At 35.5% G+C, this 23,707-nt stretch overlaps 1 protein-coding gene across 7 annotated transcripts in view; it reads right to left on the reverse strand.

The window, feature by feature from the left end:
* The window catches only part of CDH18 (cadherin 18), a 992,712-nt gene that overhangs the window by 224,786 nt on the left and 744,219 nt on the right, over positions 1–23,707 (reverse strand). For all 7 annotated transcript variants that reach the window (XR_008423672.1, XM_019450749.2, XM_019450750.2 and 4 more), the window contains one exon: positions 2,288–2,407. Coding sequence is in view for 6 of the 7 variants with exons in the window: in XM_019450749.2 (XP_019306294.1) it covers positions 2,288–2,407 (120 nt within the window). In the remaining variant the exon portion in view is untranslated. The remainder of the gene's footprint in view (positions 1–2,287; positions 2,408–23,707) is intronic.

Consider the following 23,707-nt stretch of genomic DNA (forward strand, 5'->3'; position numbering starts at 1 on the left):
TTGATATCTAAAATGCTGTAAAAGTGTTCAAAAGAAAAGAATATCTAGTATGCTCCTTGTATATAATTATAAGGTAGACTTTTTTAGTCTCATTTTTTATGTACCTGCAAATTAAACATAGAATTTAACAACAGAAATGTTCTGAAATGTTATATTTTTCTTTGAAATATTCATTATTTATTGGGTAAAAATATATGAAGGCTGTGTGAAAATTGACTCAACTCGAAATATAAGTACATTTATATTAAACCAGATAACTCTTCTAATAGTCTTTGTTAGGAGTGGTAAAAACTCATATGAGAATCATTCATACATAGATGCCATTCTTGACTATTGCTGATTTTTTATTTTAAAAAATAAAATATTTTTATTTATATTTTTAAGCTTCTTTATTTGTATTGAGAGAGAGAAAGAGAGATCATGAATGGAGGAGGGACAGAGAGAATGGGAGAGAGAGAATCCCAAGCAGTCTCCATGCTGACAGCCCAGAGCCCAATGCAGGGCTCGAACCTATGAACCATGAGCTTATAACCTGAGCCAAAAGCAAGAGTCAGATGCCTACCTGACTGGGTCCCCCAGACCTCTCAAGAACTTGCTTATCTGATACTTATTTTAGTTCACATTGTATTACTTTTTATCATCTCCTGATTTTTAGTTTTACCTCATTTTATTATATATTTATTTTATAATTATAATGCATATAATACAAGGATCTACTTGCATGCATATATTCTGCATTTACCTAGCTCTGAACATATTCTTCATTATTTTCTTCATAAATTATAATAACTAAGGGGTTAACAGTATGCCCGAGATCCATTATTGTCCCATATACTTATGGGTTGGAGCACACCGGGGGAAGAAAGAAGACAAATAACCTGGTGGAATTCTCTTGAAAACATGATCATGACAATACTCTTAGCATTCAAATGGTATTAGTTACTGGGAATGTGCTAGCATCTTTTCTGTTGGATGTACCTCATCTAAGATAGTGGTAAACAAACCTGAGATGCATAAACTTATGAAGCAGGGTCCCTTAAAAAATGTTTTGTATGCCATGTAATTATGTGAGTATCAGGGGATATTACAACCAAACATAGCTTTCTTCTGTGTTAGTTATGTGGCTGTGTCCATTACTTCTTGATAATCCCACATGTTACTCTGATTCAGAATGAATCCAATGTAACTAGAAAGCATTTAGGAACCTCTGGAATATCCTGGATCTCTGTCTTCATCTGTGCCTCATGACTATCTTTAAACTATGAGTAAAATGTGAAACTCATTTCTTACTGGACATTTGGCTACATTCAAAATCAATGTATGTTTAGTCACATTTTTATTAACAAATTATTTATCAATGAGGCCATGAGCTTTTATGTGGTTTTTAGATTATGCTGCTGTAACATGATCCTATAATGCATTCCCATTTTGACATCACATAACACGATATCATTGTTTAGGACAGAAAAAGGAGAGGAAAGAGAGCAGAATGCCTATTTTTCCTGAAAAAAAAAAAAACATTTTATATGTTTTTGTCTTCACTCTCAGTTCATTTCTCTAACATAAGACAATATTTGAAGAGTGAAGAAATTTCCAACTACGAAAAAATGTCAGTTCTAGACACAGTAGTTCCCCCAATGTAATATATGACAACTTACGTGACAATCAAATTCAAATAAAATATGGAAACATCCAATGAATATTTACCCTTTTTGGCAAAGACTTAAAACTAATATGTAATTAATTTAAAAAATACACTTGAAAATCTCATTTGATGTAATACTCCACATTTGTTTTAAGCAGAGAGTAATTGTTGCAGGGATATGCAAAGATAAACTTTTCAACTTTTTTTTTTTTTTTTTTTTTTTTTTTTGGACAGAGAGAGACAGAGCATGAACGGGGGAGGGGCAGAGAGAGAGGGAGACACAGAATCGGAAACAGGCTCCAGGCTCCGAGCCATCAGCCCAGAGCCCGACGCGGGGCTCGAACTCACCGACCGCGAGATCGTGACCTGGCTGAAGTCGGACGCTTAACCGACTGCGCCACCCAGGCGCCCCAAGATAAACTTTTTACTGGTATGGGTATAAATGATGGATAATCAAAATATTAAGAAAAACAGTTATTTTATCTTCAATGATTCAGTTACCTCATTTTAGAAAAAGTGAGGACACTTTAAAATGTGCTAAAATAACAATTCCGATGTACGAGAGTACACAGGGATAAAAATATTGGTTTCTTTTTTATTTTAGCACACATCTGCACATAAATTGCACATAGATGCACTAACCTGTTTTAGGGTCTACGGAGAAGTAGGGCTGTCCCTGGAGAATACTATAAACCACCCGCGCACTGTTTCCATAGGTAGGGTCATCTGCATCAGTAGCTGTCACCTGTAGAACAGAGGTACCTGTGAATTCAGGAAAACAAATTTTAGTGTGTGGTAACATTTAGCACATGCTCTGTACACAGAAAAAGGTTATTCTTCAATACCTATGGAATGCTATAATAGACGTATCCTACTAAATTTAATTCTTGGATTTATCTATCAAACCTGTCCCTTGCTTTTTTCCCATGACCACAACTGGACCAAATGAGAGGCCAACATAGAATATTTGGTCTCCAATATTTTAAAGTAGTTCTTTCTGTGCTGTCAACACTGTGGAGAGCTTCCTCTGACACTCAACATAATCGGGGTTGGGTTGGGTTGATGATCAAGGATCAAGCGGGTACTCAATGATGGGGTAAAGTTAAAGGTATGGTGAGGACATATGCTGCATGTTACATGATGATTCAGGAAATGGGAGGTGGGATGGTTTGTGATTAGGTTGGGATGTGGGTGAGTTGACATTAAATTATCAATGGCATCAAAACAGCACGTTCAAACCATTTCATTCATTTATGCCCTTTTCATTTCTTACACAGACTATTAATGAGTCTCCTGACTGGACTCCAAGCCTCAGTTTTCATTCCTTTAGATTCTTATAAACAGTACCAACATAATCATCTTTCTACAATGAGTATCAAAATATGCCTATTTTGCTGTTTTTTTTTTTTAAATTAAAGTGTACTTTAAAGTGTACTTTAAAGTGTAACTTTAAAATACTGTATTTTGAGGTAGTAAAATTAGTGGATGAATTATGCTGGTTTCTTTTATGTTTATTAAAATACTGTTTGCATAATTAGATACATTTATATCATATTTTAGTTATTCCCAAATGAAAACTGATCTAGGAATAACAAGACAACCATCTATTAAGGGCTATGTAACATCACTGTAAAATTAGTGGGTGAAGAGCTCTCATTTATTCATAAAATGTACTTGATGAATCATCTAATAGTGCATACTTGATATTTTATTCTGCCTAGCTGGAAAAGATTCCACTAAAAATTCATGTTATGTAGCAAACAAAATATTTCCGCAATCAAGTAAGCCTGTGTGCAATCCTGCATTCATTTTGGTCCTTGACTATGGAGGCACTGACAATTTTCAGTCTTTAATTTTAGTAATGACTTCAATTATTTAGGTATGGCACTTACTAAGGGTCAAATATCTGTTTAACGACAAAGATTTTACTTCCAAGTGGAAATGCAGATGCAACTTTAAGCAAAGCTTGTTCTTCAAGGGATACTAGAAAACTTAATAGAATTAGTCTGCCGTGTTCACCTGAGAATCCTTATTAGCAGATTATAAATGTATACGGACTTTTAACAATATGTTAAGATTCTGGCCTCTAAGTAGCAGTTTTACATTGAGATTATAAGTGGAAATATGGTAAGTAGCTACGCATACTCAGAAGAGGAGGACTGTGCGATGTCTAAAAGTAATCTCTAAGAATGAAAACACGCAGTGGTGACGCTAAATGCGGCAAGAACACTCAGAAACTAGGTCACTTGTACACCGCAGGTGGAAGTGTACATTTAGCAGATTTCTATAAAATCAAACACACATTTACCATACAACCCAGCAAATTGTACTCTTGGGCATTGATGCTAAAGTAATGAAAATGTATGTTCACCTAAAACCGTGTTTGCAAATATTCATATATATTCACAGCAACATTATTTGTAGTAGTCACAAACTGGAAACATCCCAGATGAACTCTACTGGGAAAAACAGCTAAAGAATTACTGTGCATTCATAGTATGGAATACTACTCAGCAATAAAAATAAACACCCTGTTGATATATGCAACAAGTTGGATGAATCTTTAGGGGATTATACCTGGTGGGGGGAAAAAAACAATCCCAAAAGGTGACATATTGTAAGATTCTGTTCATTTCACATTCTTGAGTTGATGAAATTTTAGAAACTGATAACGGATTAGTAGTTGCCAGTTTCAAGGAGAAGAGATGGAAGTAAGTGAGACTGGCGTATAAAACAGCAACAGGAGGGATCCTCATAATGTTGGAACTGTTCAGTATTTTGATGATGGTGTGGCTACATAAACATACACAGGTGATAAATTACATAGAACTAAACATTCATCCAAGTAAAACTGGGGGAAATCTAAATAAGATTTGAAGATCAAATAATTTCGACTACCTGGATATGATATTTTGTATAGTTTTTCAAGATGATAATTTTGTATGTTATATCACTGAAAAAAACTGAGTTAAGTATACAAAGGATCTGTCCATATCGTGTCTTTTTGTTTTTAATTTTTTAATGTTTATTTATTTTTGAGAGAGAGAGAGAGACAGAGAGAGACAGGAGGGGCAGAGAGAGACGGAGACACAGAAATAGAAGCAGGCTCCAGGCTCCGAGCTGTCAGCACAGAGCCCAATGCGGAGCTCTAACCAATGAACCATGAGATCTTGACCTGAGCCGAAGTTGGACCCTCAACCGACTGAGCCCCCAGGAGCCCCTGTCCATATCATTTCTAATGGCTGCGTGTGAATCCATAATCTCACAATTAAAAGTTCAAATGAAAGACAAAACCATTCCCTTGCTTCAATGGTATTCCACTCTTAGAAAGCCTTGTTTAGGCTTGTGTGGGCACCATGATTTTCCTCATTGCAGCACTGCACGTCCTAGCTCCATTACACTTAGAGGAGTGAGTTTGCTCACTGCCTCTTTCACTCCTAGTTCTAATTATTAGTATGATGTTTATAGAGTGTTAATGAGTTTTTCTGTGATGTCACAAAATTCGTTGAATACTTCATATTTATCTCTCCAACCTGTTCAGAGAATATCAATCTCCAAATAAAGAAGTCTACAAATAAAAGTAGGTTTAGGAGCCATTTTTGTTGGAGCCACACTGAAAAAAAAAAAATTGAAATACGTAGTAAGTGCCTAGACAAGCTCTGTAAAAAGCCCACAATGTGGCCAATGTGTTATAAAATTATATCAGTCAAATCTTTGATCTGATAGGAAAAATGCTGATCGCACCTGGCAGATAGGGGTTACTGAGATTCAGATAGGAGAGAAGAGTATAGATAGAAAGTATTAGAATAATAGTCATCTTTGGGGCACCTGGGTGGTTCAGTTGTTTAAGCGTCCAATTTTGGCTCAGGTCATGATCTCTGCAGTTGGTGGGTTCGAGCCCCACATCGGGCTCCGTGCAAACAGCTCAGGGCCTGAAGCCTGCTTCGGATTCTGTGTCTTACTCTCTCTCTGCCCTTCCCCAGCTCGTGCTCTGTCTCGCTCTGTCTTTCAAAAATAAATAAACATTAAAAGAATTAAAAAAAATAGTCATCTTTTAAGCAGCCACACTTATAAAATCCTCAGATTTTAAAATTTGCTCTGGCCTTGCAATAGTTATTCAGGTTTTAAACAGTTTTTAATGTCTTAAAAACAGTCCCCAGTCAACCATTCCATAGAGAAATCTGATAAAGACAAATTGTGCAAGATCACAGCTCATTTGTGGTAATAGGCTGGGTCACCACATGACAAAAAAAAAAAAAAAAAATTCTTCTGCTTGGCTTAAAGTGTCTATAAAAGTTCAGTCTTGTTACATGAAAGCTGAAAGGCATGAATGGAGTGACAAGTGAAATAAAGAACAATAAGAAAAGGAGAAAGAAAAGAAAGAAAGGTAGCCTGCTGGTATTATGTAAGTGATGGTTTAAAGTAGCACCAAGAAATGAGCAGAGAAGGGATCCTGGGAAGAAAAAGCAAATATAATAACCTTATATCCTGGTCAAAATGTATGGTCATTAACAGTTATACACATCTCTACAGAGTAGGTCTCATAGGTGTTGGGCAATTCTAATGTGCATGAAGCAAGGGAGAGGAAATTACCTGTATCACTCTACTTTGGTGGCATCTGAAGGTATGAGGACACCACTCTTCATACACAGATTGGTGGCTGAAGGGAACACACGTATATGTACAGCATATAGCCCAACCAAAAATCAGCCTGCCCCTGATGCAGTAAGGGTCAAAATAAATAGCAAGGATGGAAAATAAGTCCCTTGCCCAATTGCTCAAGGATTTCTTACAAGGATAATTGGTAGGGAAGTTTCAGGCCCAAAGAAAAATATATACATATCTTACTTTCTTACGTATCTGAAACCTAGATGGCGACATTTTAAGAACCATTAAGTGCTTTTGGGAGTTCTTTTACATTAGGAAAAAAACACTTTTTTTTTCATTAAAAAATAGATAACCTAAAAAATAGAACCCTTCAGGGTGTCTGTTATGAGTTGAATTGGTTCCCTTCAACGTTCATGTGTTGAAGTTCTAGACTCCAGGACGTCATGGCCATCTTATTTGGAAATAGGGTCACTGTAGGCATAATTAATTAAGATAAAGTCCTACTACTCTAATACGACTGGTGTCCTTATAAAAATGGGGAATGTGGAAACACACACACGCACGCACGCACACAGAGTACTTTACATGAAGATGAAGACAGATATTGGGGTGATTCTTAAACAAGCACTGAAAGGAAAATTTTCCAGCAAAGCACTAGAAGCTGAAGGGGAGGCTTGGGACAAATCTCTTTCCAGTACTTTAGGAGGAAACATGACCCCGTTAACACTTTAGTCCTCAGACTTCTAGTTTTGAGAACCAAGGAAACAAAATTTGTTTTGTTGTTTAAGTCGCTTGGCTTGCCAGTACTTTCTTACAGGAGCCTTAGCAAACTAATAAAATGTGTTACAGTGGCAGTGGGAAGAAATTACATTTATTCTCAGGATTTACAGGTGTTCTTTAACTGAATCTGTCAAAGAATCTAAAGTTACAAGTCACAGATACGCGCGCGCAGGCGCGCGCGCGCACACACACACACACACACACACACACACACACACACAAAGATGGTAATTCCCTATGCTATGTGATACCAGCTATATCATAAATGAGATACAATAAAAGTTATCCTCACAAGTTGATAAAATTAGGTAGAAATTAATGGTGTCTGATTTTTTTAAAACATTAGGCACTACTAGTGATATACTTTTTGGCATTTTTTAAGTAAATTAATGAGATATATTGGTTATGTTAATGAAGAGTTTTTCTTCCTGGTTAAAAAGAGAAAACAAATCAATATTTATTCTAAGAAGGGTATCCCACATTGGACAATTCAATTCCTTTATTCATACTATGTCCCCCAATTATATGCATAGTGGAAAAATATTATTCTTTACAATGCTGTATTTCCAAATGAAAATATATGAAGTGATGACAAAAATTCCATTATTCTACAATATTAAAATAATCTATTTTTTCTAGAAATTATTATATATTGGTCAATATATATTCAACGGGTAGCCCCTTCTGTTTATAACTGGCTTCCAATCAAAGAAAACTTTAAAAGTGCTTTATAAGCTTTAATTTTGCAACTATTTCCTATTTAAAAAAACCACAAAAGCTTTTTAAAGCTTCACTGGCTATTTAGTGTACAAAATTTTCATCTTAAATATTTCCTGTGGCACATACTTAACTGTTCCCATGCTAGGGATTAGTACCTTTCAGCTGATGTTTTATACAAATTTGAAAAAAAACAGATTAAAGTACATAAAAAAGCTTTCAAGATATCTTTTCTGCAATAAAAATTAAGCCTTGTTTCCTTTGGGAATTGTACTGTGTCACTCTTTTCATTTGGTTTCTTTTTTGTACTACAGCTTTATAAATAGCACACATTGTAGAAAGTTACATATCAAGCAGAAAGAGTGGACTTTTTGAAAGTCTCTAAAGACCAATCTGAAATATTTAATAAGGCATTTTAATACAAGCAAATATTCTCTGAGATTGCAAATCGTTATGCATGATTCGTCAGGGTTCACAGCTCTGTTAAAATATCAAGTGAATCAATGTTGAGCAAGAACTCTGAGTAAAAATAAGCTAAGGATTTATGTAGGCAGAGAATCTCTCTGAAGGAATCTCTTAGGGCTTAATTCTCAGAAGATTTTTCCAGGGAGTGTGGAAAAGCAATAGTCATCAAGATACAACTAAAATTTCATTCTACACAGGAGGACTGTAATTTCACCAACAGAGCAATAACACAGGATTCCAGCCATTGTGTAATTTGATAAAGCTTTGAGTATTCACCCAGGAGTCATTGGATTTTTAAAAAATCCTTCTGCAAGAACACTTCTGAAACATCTGGTACCAAAACAAAAATCACTATTGTAACTGTGTATTATTTTTTTTTAATTTTTAAAAAGTTTATGTATTTATTTTTGAGAGAGAGAGGGGGAGAGAAGGAAGAGGAGTGTGAGTACAGGAGGGGCAGAGAGAGCGGGGGAGACAGAATCTGAAGCAGGCTCTGTGCTGTCAGCCCAAAGCCTGACACAGGGCTCAAATCCAAAACAGTGAGATCATGACCTGAGCTGAAATCAAGAGTTAGATGCTTAATAGACTGAGCTACATAGGTACCCCTGTAACTGCGTATTTTAAATCATGGTCATCATAAGTTCTGTGTACTTTCAATTAGATCCCTTTTATGGAACTGCATAATGTGAAATTTCACATTATTCAAGTAAATTTTATTGTATATTCCTTAAAAAGAAAAAGAATAATAATTCAGGAAATAACATGAATTTAGTACCAATTATATGAAAAACACTCTGCTCTATGACATTTATTTTTTTTATGTTTCTTTATTTCTGAGAGAGAGACAGAGTGTGAGCAGGGGAGGGGCAGAGAGAGAGGTAGACACAGAATTTAAAGCAGGCTCCAAACTCTGAATTGTTAGCACAGAGCCCGATGCGGGGCTCAAACCCACAAACTCTGAGATCATGATCTGAGCTGAAGTCAGACGCTTGCCCCACTGAGCCACCCAGGTATCCCTCTGTCATTTAATTGAATAATTAGATCAATCTACTGAGAAAATTACATTTAATGCCATTTTACAGATGAGGGCATTGAGGTCCAAAAAGGTTGTGTAGCTGACATTTAGAAAAGGCGGAATTCAAGCCTGGTCTTATCTGTGTTGATATGTGACATTCTTTCCTCTACCATCCAGTCATGATGGAGTTTAATAGTTCCATTCAGTTCATTAGTTACAATGTCTTCACCTTTGTGTGTGTGTGTGTGTGATTGCGTGTTTCCTTGATGGTATGTAATGGCCATCCAACTTCATCTATTTGGGGGAGAGGTAGCATTAAATTTCTACCCTCTGCCTACATGGTGAAAGGCCAATTCAATAAAGACATCTTGTAACATAAAGATGTGTCTGGACTACTTAGCAGAAGTAATCTCCAGGTACTGACAAGACTGCTGTGCCCTTCTAGAATCTTCCTTACCACCTAAACAAAGGTGGGGACTAGAGGAAAACTGCAATGCAGAAGGAAAGGTGTGCCTATTTCCGTTCCGTCTACCTCCCTGCCACCCTCCCTCCCTCTTTCTGCTTAGGGTGGTATCTCTGGCAGTGTGCGCTTCTGCAATGGTTTCAGCCCCCTCTGAGCTCCCTTCTTCCCCGGATCCATGCAACAAAGCCCAGCTCCTAGGGTCAGGTAACACGACTCTTCTAGCCCTAGGGATACAGGAGTCCTTCGCTGGTTGCCTCATGACCTGCAACTTGGTTGGTTTTTTACCTCTTTCATTTTTGTAACTTATTCCACATATGTGATTCCTGCTCTTGATCTAATTAACAGTGGGTTTTGTTTTCCTGCTTAAACTCTGTGTGATACATTCGGTATTAACGGGTCTCTCCCCAGCTACCTTAACATTGCTTTTCTGAGTAACGACTATACTTGACCAGATACAAAGGTTAGGTTCTGTACTCAATTCTAATACAGTGAGTACTTTTAAATGAAAATCTGTGTTCTTTGCATTCAAACGTTAAATTAGTCAACATATGGGAATCTGACAAATACGTACTTCAGAGAGTTGTTCATTCTATGCAAAATAAAATTATGAGATTTGAGAGAAAATTGTTTTTTGAAGTGGAGAAAATGTTCATATATGCATTAAAATTTAAAATATCTATACAGACATAATTAAAAACTTCAATATTTCTCAAAGAGTTCACCAGTCGTTTCTTTAATTTAGCAGATGTGCTAATTAAGCTCATTGCACTGCTGTGGATTTAATATCAGTTTCTTATCAAACATTAGAAATTATATCTATAAATTGCTTTAATTTTCAGTAGAGAAAATACTATTTGAAAAATAAAAATTTTTACTAAATTCAGCATTGTTCTGAATAGTGCAATATTATTTCAGGTGAATTTTCATTATTGTAAATATTCATATATGCAAATGTATATATATTTTTAATTTAATTTTATTTATTTATTTATTTTTTTAACGTTTATTTATTTTTGAGACACAGAGAGACAGAGCATGAACAGGGGAGGGTCAGAGAGAGAGGGAGACACAGAATCTGAAACAGGCTCCAGGCTCTGAGCTGTCAGAACAGAGCCCGACGCGGGGCTCGAACTCACAGACTGCGAGATCATGACCTGAGCCGAAGTCGGCCGCCCAACCAACTGAGCCACCCAGGCGCCCCTATAGTTTTAATTTTAGAGAGAGAGCACAAGCAGGGAAAGTGGACAGAGGGAAAGAGAGAGAACCTTAAAGTAGGCTCCACTCTCAGGGCAGAGCCCAATGTGGGGATTGATCCCATGACCCTGGGATCAAGACCTGAGCCTAAATCAAGAGTCAGATGCTCATCTGACTGAGCCACCAAGGTGCCCCTAATCTGTATATTTTTAAAGTAGTCCCCCCCCCAAAATAAACTAGAAAAAAATGTGCATATATACAATTAGAAGCCTCTTTACTTCTTAGTTTCTATGCTCACTCTCACCAGATCCACTGTTTGGGTATACCAACTCTTTGTCCTACTGCTTGTTCTTTCATTATAATTTAAAATTTTCTGATTGTATCACAACTGAAAATTATTCATTGCTATACCATAATTAAACATGAAGGATTCATTGCATCACAATTACCTCCCAACACCTCTTGCATCATGCAATTTAATTACATTATTAATTTTATTTATTTATTTATTTTTTGTTTATTCATTTATTTTTGAGAGAGAGAGAGAGAGAGAGAGAGAGAGAACGAACACAAGTGGGGGATGGTCAGAGAGAAAGGGAGACAGAATCTGAACCAGGCTCTAGGCTCCCAGTTGTCAGCACAGAGCCTGATGTGGTGCTCAAACTCACAAACTGTGAGATCATAACCTGAGCTGAAGTCAGATGGTTAACCAACTGAGCTATCCAGGCACCCTTTACATTATTAGTTTCAATTAATAATTAAAATTAAGTAATGCTATATTTTACTTCAATAATTTTAGGTAGCAAATAGTATGCTCCTAGTGATTTTGGAGAAAATATGTATAATTTATCACCTTTTCACTCATAATTTTTGTCAGTTACATGATTTAAGTCTATGTGGTATATAGTATATCATGACTTATGATTTTCTATGGCTTTCTTTGATGGTATACATTATATTACATCTTTTATGCTTTTTCTAAGGTTTTATTTGAGAGACTGTATATAAATGGGCAACGTTGAGACCATAAATTAAAACAGAACTCTGACTCACAGTTTGTAGCAAACAGCCCAAGAAAACAACCCATTATCTACAATAACCAGCCCAGGAACCAGGCTACTTATTCTCCGTAAGTCATATGTCTAGGAAGTTAAATGATTCACCTTACCAACAATCCAGGAAGTCAAATAATAACATCCAGCCCCAAATGGCCAGGACTTAATCAATAACTTGCAATTTCTCTACACCTTTCTCCCCTTCCAATCATATACAATGCTCTGCTTCTAGGTCACCCACCTACAGTTTCTCTATGGCAACCCCTCCAATTATGGCATACTCAAAACTTTCTCTTTGGTTCACTATAAATCTTTCCAACTCTTCGGCCTGCTTTGGAGTCTCTGCAAAAATGCAAGTGAGTGATTGTGGTTAATGGTCTTGTTATAGCAAACTCTGAGTAAATAGCCTTTGCTCATTCTCATTTTGTTGGTCTTACCTTATGTCCATAAATTATTTCCAAAAGTCAAGAGTAAGCACTATTTGATGACACAAAAATTATTCTCTGCAAAACCCATTAATGTGACTTGAATAATGTGAAATGAAAATGTCTGGATTTCTAAGCTTTTATCACAAAAATGAGAATGTTAACAGAATCAAGATCAAATGCTTTTTCACAGTTCTTAAGGCATATGGCATATTTTCTATTCATTTTATAAATCCAAATATCCTTCTTTCTAGAAATACTGTGTAGTTTAGTAATTTGCTAAAGTTCTTAATAATAAATACTTCTAGTATATTCATGCTTTGGCAGTAGATATGGTTGTTGATTTTTCCTAGTCTTTCCATGTCTGAAATTTTCTAAGTATTTTCATATCAGAAAAATTATTTTCTCTAATATTTTATTGATAATCATGATGCTGCAATGAAAGAATTTTTATACAGTTTTCCATTGTCTTTTTCATTTGTATCTTTGCTCATGAACACTGTAATTCAGAGAAATATTTGTCCTTAAACACTTCTCTCTCTCTTTTTTTTTTTTTTTTGAGAGAGCACGAGTTGGGGAGGGGCAGAGACAAGGGGGACAGAGGATCTGAAGCCAGGTCTGCACTGACAGCAGTAAGTCCATTTGGGCTCCAACTCATGAACCACAAGGTCATGCCCTGAGTTCAAGTCAGATGCTCAACCAACTGAGCCACCCAGGTACCCCAAAACTTATCTCTTTTTTACATTACATTTTAAAATTTCATTATCCAAGGAAATTTGAATGTGGGTTCTCAAATTAGTTAATTAATTAGTTTTCCTGCTTGGTGCTTATTTACATTTTTTCAAGTTGAAAACTCAGGTTTTCTTTTGTTCAGTATATTCTTTGTGTGTGCGGGGGTAGGGGCACCTGGGTGGCTCAGTTGGTTGAGCATCTGACTCTTGATTTCCGCTCAGGTCATGATCTCATGGTTCGTGATATCTAGCCCTGCATCAGGATGTGTGCTGACAGCAAGAAGCCTGCTTGGCATTCTTTCTCTCCCTCTCTCTCTCTGCCCCTTTGCCCCCTCGTCTCTCAAAATAAATAAATAAACTTAAAATATGTATATATCTTTTTTCCCACAACAGAAGAAAAATATTTCTAGTTGATCATCCATGTCTATTACTATGTCATATATGCTTTTCCACTTTGTCTTGTTTGCACTACACAAAGTAAGATGTCCCTGGCTTTATTTGCTAGATCACCAACTTAATCTTCAGCTTTGACCATCACATCATTCAGGCCACTGATTATTATTTGTTTTAATTTCGGCATCTTACTCTATTTATTATTTTCTTATTAATTTTTTTTAGTTTATTTATTTTTTGAGTGAGAGAGAAAGAGAGAACAGGGAGGGGCAGAGAGAGAGGGGGAGAGAGAATCTCAAGAGGCTCCATGCTGTCAGCACAGAGCCTGATAAGAGGCTTGAACTCACAAACTACAAGATCATGAGCCAAGCTGAAATCAAGACTTGGATGCTTAATCGACTAAGCCACCCCAGGCACCCCTGATTTTAGAAATCGATTTTTTTTTGTTCCTTGAAAACGTTACTCTTCATTTCAGTCTACTCCTGTTTAATGAATGCAGTAAAATCTCAGATTTCAGTGTCAGCAAATTAGATTTTTAATTTAAATTATTCTATTTTATCTGAATTATCTTTGTTTCTCTGTAATGGATAATTATTCAATTTTTTTATTTTAACTCCTGTCTTTTGTGTTTAAAAATGAGTTGAATTAATATTTTTTGAATGTCCCCAACACCCAAAGTGATGCACAGATTCAATAAAATCCTGATCAAAACCTCTAAATTCATATGGAAACACAAAAGACCCTTAATAGTCAAAACAAATAAGCAAAAAGAACGAAACTGGGGGCATCACACTTTGATTTCATAATATATTACAAAGCCACAATAATCAAAATAGTATAAAAACAGATATATATATATATATATATATATATAGAGAGAGAGAGAGAGAGAGAGAGAGAGAGAGACGGAATAAAGAAACGGAGAAATGTAGGAGAAAACATAGAGATAACTGCTTGAAATTGGTCTTGGCAATGATTTTCTGGATATGGCACCAAAACACAGAAAACAAAATAAAAATAGACAAATGGAACTGCATCAAGGTAAAAAGCTTCTGCACAGCATAGAAAACAGTCAACAGTAAAAAGACAACCCTGGAAATAGGAGAAAATGTTTGCAAACTTTATTTTTAATAAGGACTTAATATCCAAAATCTAAAAGAAACTGATACATCTCAATAGCAAAACAAGCAAACAAAAAACAAACAAACAAAAATCAAGTAATCCAATCTTTAAAAAATGCAAAGGATCTAAATAGATGTTTTTCAAAAGAAATACAAATGGCTAATGGGTACACTGCTGTTCGATGTCACTAATCATCAAGGAAACGTAAATGAAAAGCTTAATGAGATATGACTTCACATCTGTTAGAATGACTATTATAAGAAAGATAAAAGATAAGTGTTGGCAGGGGTGGGAAGAAAATGGACCACTGGACACTGTTGGTGGAAATGTAAATTGGTATAGCCATTATATTAAAAAAAAAACACACACACACACAGTGTAAAGTTTCCTCAACAATTTACAAGAACTATCATATGATCCAGTTATCCCACTTCTGAGTATGTAAATAAATCCAAATTGAATGAAATCACTATATGTGAAAGAGATATTTTCACTCTCCTGTCACTGCAGCATTAATTACAACAGGCAAGATATAGAAACAACTTCAATGTCTAAATGTCCATCGAAAAACAAATGACTAAAGAAAATGTGAAACAAGCAAAAATATATGGAATATATATTGGAAGATTATTCAGCCTTAAGGAAGAAGGAAATCCTGCCATTTACAACAACGTAGGTAAAACTGGAGGTGATTATGCTAAGGGAAATAAGCCAGGCACACAACGCCAGATATATTATCTTACTTAAATGTGGAATCTGAAATACTCAAACTCACAAAGCAGATAGTAGAATGATAGTTTCCAGGGGCTATGGAGTGAGGGGGAATGGGGAGATGGTGGTCACATGGTATAAAATATCAGTTATTCAAGATGAATAGTTTCTGTAGATTTAGAAAACAGCATGGTGACTATATAGTTAACAATACTATATTGTATATTTGAAATTTTCTAACAACATGGATCTTGCATTCTCATCACAGGAAGGAGGGAAGGAAGGAAGGAAGGAAGGAAGGAAGGAAGGAAGGAAGGAAGGAAGGAAGGAAGGAAGAAGGAAGGAAGGAAGAAGGAAGGGAGGGAGGAAGGAGGAAGAGAGGGAGGGAGGGAGGGAGGGAGGGAGGGAGGGAGGGAGGGGGAGAGGGAGGGAGGGAAGAAGGCAGGCAATGTTGACTGAGTGAGATGATGAATATGTTAATCAGCTTGATCATGGTGATCTTGTCATAGTGAACACATACATCAAAAATATGAAGTTGCACACCTTAAATAAATAAAATTCCTTTGGTCAACTATAACTCAATAAAGCTGAAAAATTTTAAAGTTAAAACAGAAATTGAGTTGATGCTTACCCTTTAAAATAGGAATGCTACCTCTAAATAAGTGTGGCTGGATGGGTGCCCAGTGGGTCAAGGACTTTTGTGTCCCCCAAAGGAGAAGAATGACTTCCATCAGAAGGGACTGTAACATTTGCCCCCTGGTAAATCTCTTTTACTCTTTTTTTATTGTTGTTCCTCTCTGATAGGGAATTTTCGTTCACTGAAAGCTATTTTCTGCTTCATTCCCATGTTCCAATACCCCTAAGTATTTAAGGGGAAATCAGCAACGGCTTTACAATAGAATAGAAACACATTTTCTTTGTATGCACAGATGAGATTGAAAAAAGTCTTTCTTGTTATAAAAGCTTTAATTTATTAAGTTGCCTGTGTGACTTCCCCAGGTTGTTCTGTGTTTTTGAATCTCCTAGGGCTTTCATGGGTAGAACAATTTTCACCTTTAATCCTCAGGGTTATAAATCTGACCTCTTTTCCCCTATTCAATTTTCAATGTTTTCAACGCTCCAGGAATTTTCAGCATCTCTTACTCATTTTTGTTACTCTATCTTGTTGTTATGGTTTCTTTTTGAAATATTTATGGTTTCTTTTTTGAATATCCTCTTTGACATGCCAAGGGGAGATATATCAGACAGAACAGTTTAAATTATGCCTCGGTGATAAACTGAGTATTTTAAATCAGAGAAGTACAGCATGATCTTAGTAAGAAAAATAAATACAAATGCGGTGTCATTTCCCTTCAGAAAAGCAATCTTAATAGCGTATTGTATGTCTTTCCATAGTTTTATCTTGGTGTATTCAAATGTCTATCATGTAATTATGTATATACTAAAGAGAACACCTTGCAGCTTCTTTTGCACCTAATAATACGTCATGAATATTTCCATGCCAACTAAACAAATATAATTTCAGTAACCACGTGACATTCTACATTGCTCTTTCATGCATATTTAGACTTTTCTACTTGGTTGTATTTTTTATCGCTACATAACAAATGGCCACACACAGCTGAATTAAACAGAAGCCATCAAATCTGCTTATGTTTGTGTGTGTGCTTATTTCTTGCTATGTACTTGCAATGCTGTGATCAGCTTTCAGACTAGTGCCCTCTTCTGCAGAAGAGGCGCTTCGAGGCGACACGGCAGCAGAAGATTTAAAGAGGCCACTTGGCTTGTGCAGGCAAAAAAGGGACTAGCCTGAACTTCTGAGTTCTCTCCTTACCGGTAGAAGGGAGCAAGAATAATATTCCCCATTTACTAAGGAGGGAAATGAAATGTATCCAAGAGAAACCCAGTTGATCTCAAGAGGACTTACAAATGAGACAGCAGGGAGCCCTGCCAATCAAGGACTGACTGATCACTGAAAACTAGTGGGTACAAAGATATCTGACAGATGGCAGCAGGAATCAATACTGGCACAAACATTCTTCTTCCTCACTGTGACCTCTCTACCTGATCACTCTGCCTTCTGTCTATGCCTCATTACTCTGCCTCCTAGTTATATCTGATTGCAGTGTTTTTACCCAATTCCTGATCACTTCCTTCTACATATAGTTGATTGCTATGCATTTATTCTGTACCTAGGAGCAGGGCCTACCAAACCTCAGGCTGACACTTCTCTCTACACCTGAACACTGAACATTCATACCTGATTGCTCTGTCTTTACTCTATCCTGGGTCACTGTTCCTTCACTCTGTATATGATTCCTAAAAAATGAATCACCCAAAATGGTGTGATTCTCAAAAAAGAAATATGAAATTCATAATAGAATTAGGAGTCAAGTTCAGTTAAACCTGAGGCTGCATTTTTTGCACGTGTACGATTTGAGAAAGAGATTTCAAGAGCATATGCCCTGATACATTGATTTCACACACAAATCTTTTTTTTTTTTAATTTATAAAATTTTATAATGATTTCAAATCACGTGCTTTTGTTAAAATATAGGGGTAAGGGCATACATTAATTAAGATTATCAGTGATAATTAACTAATGGAAAGTATTAAGTATGAGATTTTTGGTTAGGTCTATTCTTCCAGTAAGAAGGAAGGAAGGAAGGAAGGGAGGAAGAAAGGGAGGGAGGGAGGAAGAAAGGGAGGGAGGGAGGAAGAGAGGAGGAAACAAAACAATTGGTCATTTTTAGGATGAATTTATGTAAAATACTAGTGAACTTCTGTGAAAAATAAGAATGATTTTAATTGGAAACTATATTCATGAATAAATGATAACAATACAGGGAAAATATCATATGGAATAATAACTCCCCACCTCTATAAAATATATATATATATATAGTTTGTTTTTATTTTATATATAGTTTCTTTACTGCCCATTATGTTTGTAATGCTTTATGACAAAGAAATTAAAGAAATAATATGTTAAAGAACCAAGAGGCCAGTAAAATAGCATACAAGTTTAAAGTCATTTATAAGGCAAGGTGGTAAGTGACAAAATAATAAGTCTAGGATGCTCTAAGATTACTTTTAGTAAGAAATTTAAGTTGTGCTGATTTATTTTTTTAAAGCTTTATCTCCACCAAGAGACATGTTAAGCTCCAAGGTCAATTTATATAACAATTTCCATTGGCCACTATGGAAATTACACCTATTATACTTTTTACCATTACATGCACACAAGTTGCATCTAGAATTGTCAAAATTCTAATTGGTTTGCTTTGTATTTCACTTTCCTACACTGAGGGGTATACACAAGAAAATCACTCTTTAAATATATTTTTAAAAACATGATGTGAAGATTTAAGTTTCGTGACTTGAGTCCAATTTATGGTGAAAAAATTATTCCAGCAAAGTATTTTCTATTATAAGTTGATCAATTGTAAGAGGGGAATTCCAAGTCTAGTCTATTTTCATAAAGAGTAAATGGAGAAATTTACCCATTATATATTCTTGGTTCCTTTGTCAATAATTGGCCATATTTACATGAATATTTCTCAGCTCTCTTCCTATTCCATTGATCTAAGTGTCTGCTTTTATGCCAATACTATACTGTTTTGATTACTATAGCTTTGTAATATGGCTTGCAATCAGGAAGTGTGATGCCTCTAGCTTTGTTCTTCTTTTCCAAGATTGCTTTGGCTATCAGGGAATCTTTTTAGGTTACATAAAAATATTAGTATTGTTTATTCTATTTTTGTGAAAACTGCCACTGACATTTTGCTAGGGATTGCATTGACTCTGTAGATCACTTTAGACAGAATGGACACTTAAACAATATTAATTCTTCTGATCCATGAACATGGGATACCTTTTCATTTATTTGTGTCCTCTCCAATTTATTTTACTAATATTTTACAGATTTTAGTATACAAATTTTTCACCTTCTTAGATACATTCCTTAGTATTTTAGTCTTTTTGATACTATAGTAAATGGGATTGTTTTCTTAATTTATATCCTTCTCATAGTTCACGGTAAAATGGATGCTGTTTTGAGCCACTAAGTTGTGGGTTTATTTGTTACCAAACACAAGCTAACTGACACAAGGGAAAAGTTATGAGGGGAAAAACGTTATGAAACTTAGAATTTTCTTCCCAATTTCCACTTCATTAGTTGTTCAATGTGACTCCTCATATGCACTTTTAATTTAGCATGTAGAACAGCAGTGCCAGCCTCATTTCACTGAAATTATCTCATTCTGAAGTTAAGCCCCAGGGTAATGATTTTAAAATGGCTACTAGAATCCTGGAAGATATCCAGAGTGAAGCTCCCAAGATGTTTGGCCAGAACTAAATCAGTCCCCCAACAAGCAGTGCAACAAAGTAAGCACAGCTGGTGTCTCTTCGTGTTGCCCTGCAACAAAGAACACAGCTGCAAATGGAAATAGGCCTGGGAGTTAGAGATTGTAGAGGAACAAAGACATGAAAAAGATTAGGATGTTTTAGTACATCTCCAAGGACACGGCACCTTGTGGAGTTTAAGGGTCATGCAGTAAATTTCATATCTTTTCTCTATGTGCCAAACTAAGAATCAGTGCTCCATTGAGGTTAAGGTTTATAAATTACATACTTATAATCTGAATAAAATATAAAACATTGTGTTCTGTCTTCCAGAAATTAAAATGTATTATTTCTATCATGTGTTACAATATCTTAAATATTATTAGGTGATTTTTACTTATAGGTATCTTTTCATCAGTACACAGAAGAGTGTAGAGGTAAAGATTTATACAATTTTTGTGGGGAAAAAAAAGATGTGAAATTTACTTTCAGGAAAATTGCGTTGTGATATAGTATGGTTTTCCTTGAAAATTTTCTACATAGAGAGTAATTACTTTTGGAAATTTAGAGTGACTGCAAAACAATCAAAATTGTACTAAAGCCTACTGATTCTCAGTGAAAGGAAAATTATAATTGCATAAATTTGGGTATGTATCTATAAAAATAGAAAAGATGAAATTATTGTTTTCAATTATTATTTTAAAATTATAGTTTTAATTATTTCTTTAAAGAGATTTATCAAGTTATATAATCAAAACACCTTTACCAGCTTTTTAATAACAATATGCCATTTTAGCCTCACTAAATGTCTTAAGACCCTTATCGTGGCCTTTCTGAGAATGGCAATGATGTTTCCAAGCACAATCCTATTTATCCTACTTTCATTTCTAAAATGCCACACATGCAGTAGACTGCTGATTCCAAAGGCAGGTATAATTTCATCTCATAGTGAGTGTCCTTTTTGCGCCACAACAATCAGTATTAACTTTTTTATTTCATCCTCTTAGGTCTCAGTTCTGAAGAATGTAGGCATTTAATAAAGTTACAGAAAATCTAAATTAAAGAAATGCTTCTTTAAAGTTGTTTAAAGGACAAAGAAGACAATTATTCTATAGAATAATTGCTAGAAGGTAGTAAAATAATCATCACTGGCATGATAATGTGCAGCACATTAGAGAAAAAAGTGAAGTAATTGTTCGTTTACATTGATAAAGTGCGTGCGAGTGTCTTCATGGGCCCGTTTGAGTTACATTTTACCGTCCAGAATATTTTGTTATTATGTCCACCCATGTTCACTTTGTTCACTTTGTCACATTTTTCGGTAGGTAAAAAAAAACAAAAACAAACATGCAATATGATAGCCAGTAGCTTACAAGGAATTCATCACAACGCAAATGGTCCTTTTCTAAATCAATGCTATAACACAACAAGTAGATTTTCTTTTAAAAATGACAGTCATAATGACTCTCAAGAAGCCACACTGTTATACTTCTTTTCTATAAGCACAAACGACCTAACTTTATTCAGTGGTATACCTCATTATTTTCACAATATAGTGCATTTGAATATGGCAATTAATATTAAACATGAAAATTGCTGGGGCTCCAGGGTGGCTCAGTCTGTTAAGCCTCTGACTCTTGATTTTGGCTCAGGTCCTGATCTCAGGGTTCGTGAGTTTGAGTCCCTCATCAGGCTCTCTGCTGTCAGCACAGAGCCTGCTTGGGATTTTCTCTCCCTCTCTCTGCCCCTCCCTGGCTTGTGTGTGTGTGTGTTTTTTTTTTTTTTTCCTCTCTCGCTCTCTCCTTCTCTCTCTCTCTCTCAAAATAAATAAACATTTAAGGAAAAAAACATGAAAATTGTTGACCTAAGCAGATAGAATCATTTTTGGTCATAAAATATATGATCTGAACATTGTAACCATATGAGATTCTCTTTGGAAGTGACTATAAATTTAACAAATATCATATTCTCCAATTCATGTTTCTATTTTGAAATGCTTTAAAAAAGTACCCCCCCAGAGGGGGGATTTGAGAGCATTTGGCAAAGTCTAAAGACACTGTGATATGGTGGTAACAGAAGGGAGGGTACTAAGCATATAAAGTTTGGAAGCCAGGGATGCCACTGAATATCCTATAATACACAGAACAGCAAAGAATCATCCAGTCTCATACATCAATTAGTGGCAAGGTTGAAAAACTCTGATGTAGAGAGAGATGATTCTCTATGTAATAGCTGAAACTCAATGATATAAACCAAAGAGGTAAAGAAAAACATTACATTGAAAAACATGCAGTGACAACCACTCTAGTTTGTTTTGTATATTTCTTTATGAAACCACTCAGAATGCCGCAGACTTTGCTGATTATTACCCACTGACAAGAATCATACAACCACATTGTGCTTTGCTCAGTGGTCACATAGCACACAGCATAGTCAGAGGGCTCCCTGAACATCCCTTAGTACTATAGATGTACAAGAAACAGTAATCTGATAAATACTTGCACACTCAGGACATCTCGTGTGCTGCCTTCTCTGTATTCTCATAGCATAGTCTGCTGCGCTGTGAAAGGAATTCATCATTTGTACGACAATCCTGTTAATTTCCCCCTTAACAACATACACACACACTCACGCACGTACACATACAACCCTAAGTAGACCATAAACCCATAGGGAAGATAAGAGTAAAGAGTATTTTCCATTATTGTGTCTTCTATGTGTAATGCCCTTTTAATTTTTCCCTTGTCTATTTACAAACCCATGCACACTATGTAAAATTATTTGAGGACGTCTTCTCTAAGTTTGCAAGCTGGACTTTCCACTTTATGGTTCCCTTACATTTTTGCTAATCACACACTATGTTTAAATTTTCCGTTTATATGTCTGTAGCCTGTTCAAATTTAAGGACATGTTTCTCCTTCCTTCCTTCCTTCCTTCCTTCCTTCCTTCCTTCCTTCCTTCCTTCCTTCCATTTTTTTAACATTTTATTACTAGCCACTATCAGTTCTTAGCACATAAAATGCCTTTATTTCCTCTCTCTCTCTCTCTCTCAAGAATTAAAGAGATACAAAACAGTAGATTTTTTTTTCTTATGACAGGATGATCCACAAATTAAGTAATGAGTATATGATAAAAACAATGATTTTATCAGGCACCATAAATGTTTTTTAAACATAAATGTTTTTATCACAAGCCTGCATTTCAGTTTTTATTATCACTCTATAAATAACATCTATATGTATATGTAGTTTCTAATAAAGAAGAATGCATTACTCTCATAGCAAATAAAGCCCACAACCCGTTTTTAGAAGTAATCACCCTTACCACTATGTGGGTTTCTTTCAGATATGCCCTATGTGCCCATATACTGCACAACACATCCTTATTTTCTAGAATAAACTGTAGCTTATTCCACATGCCTTTCTGAAAACTTTTTTTCTCACTAAAACAATATAGATCTTCAGCATGTATATACATGCAAATTCATTCATTTTAAGGCTACATAAGAAAACTGTTTATGTTTGAAGAGTCATTGATTTGAAAACTTCCTTATTAGTGGACCTTAAGTGTATTATTATGAATAATACCATAATGGGCATCCTTTCACATATATCTTTGTATAACCATCTGAACACATCCATAAAATAGTTCTCTATAATAGAGATTGTCCAACAAACGGATATGTTCTCCTTAAAATGTTGAAAGATATTGTTAAATTGCCATCCAAAACAAAACAACAGAAAACAAACTATGGGAATTCACCTTTCTGCTAACCGTCCTGCAACTTTAACAACTTTGTGAATTATCAGGCTTGCATACTTTGGTAGGTGAACACTGGTTTCTCCTCCTCCTTTGTGGTTTCTTAAATTACTAGTGAAATTTGAGTTTTTTCTGTGGATAATTAACACGTGTTTCTTTTTCTTGTGACTCTCCTGCTAATGGGATTTCCCCATTTTCTTATTTGGTTCTAATGAATTTTTGTTATTAAAAAAATATTCTTATGTAATACAAAATAGTCCTCTGTCCGCCATGAAGGTTT

The sequence above is a fragment of the Panthera pardus genome, unplaced genomic scaffold, assembly GCF_024362965.1.
Source record: "Panthera pardus isolate Hobbes unplaced genomic scaffold, ASM2436296v1 HiC_scaffold_2, whole genome shotgun sequence".
NCBI classification, from domain to species: domain Eukaryota; kingdom Metazoa; phylum Chordata; class Mammalia; order Carnivora; family Felidae; genus Panthera; species Panthera pardus.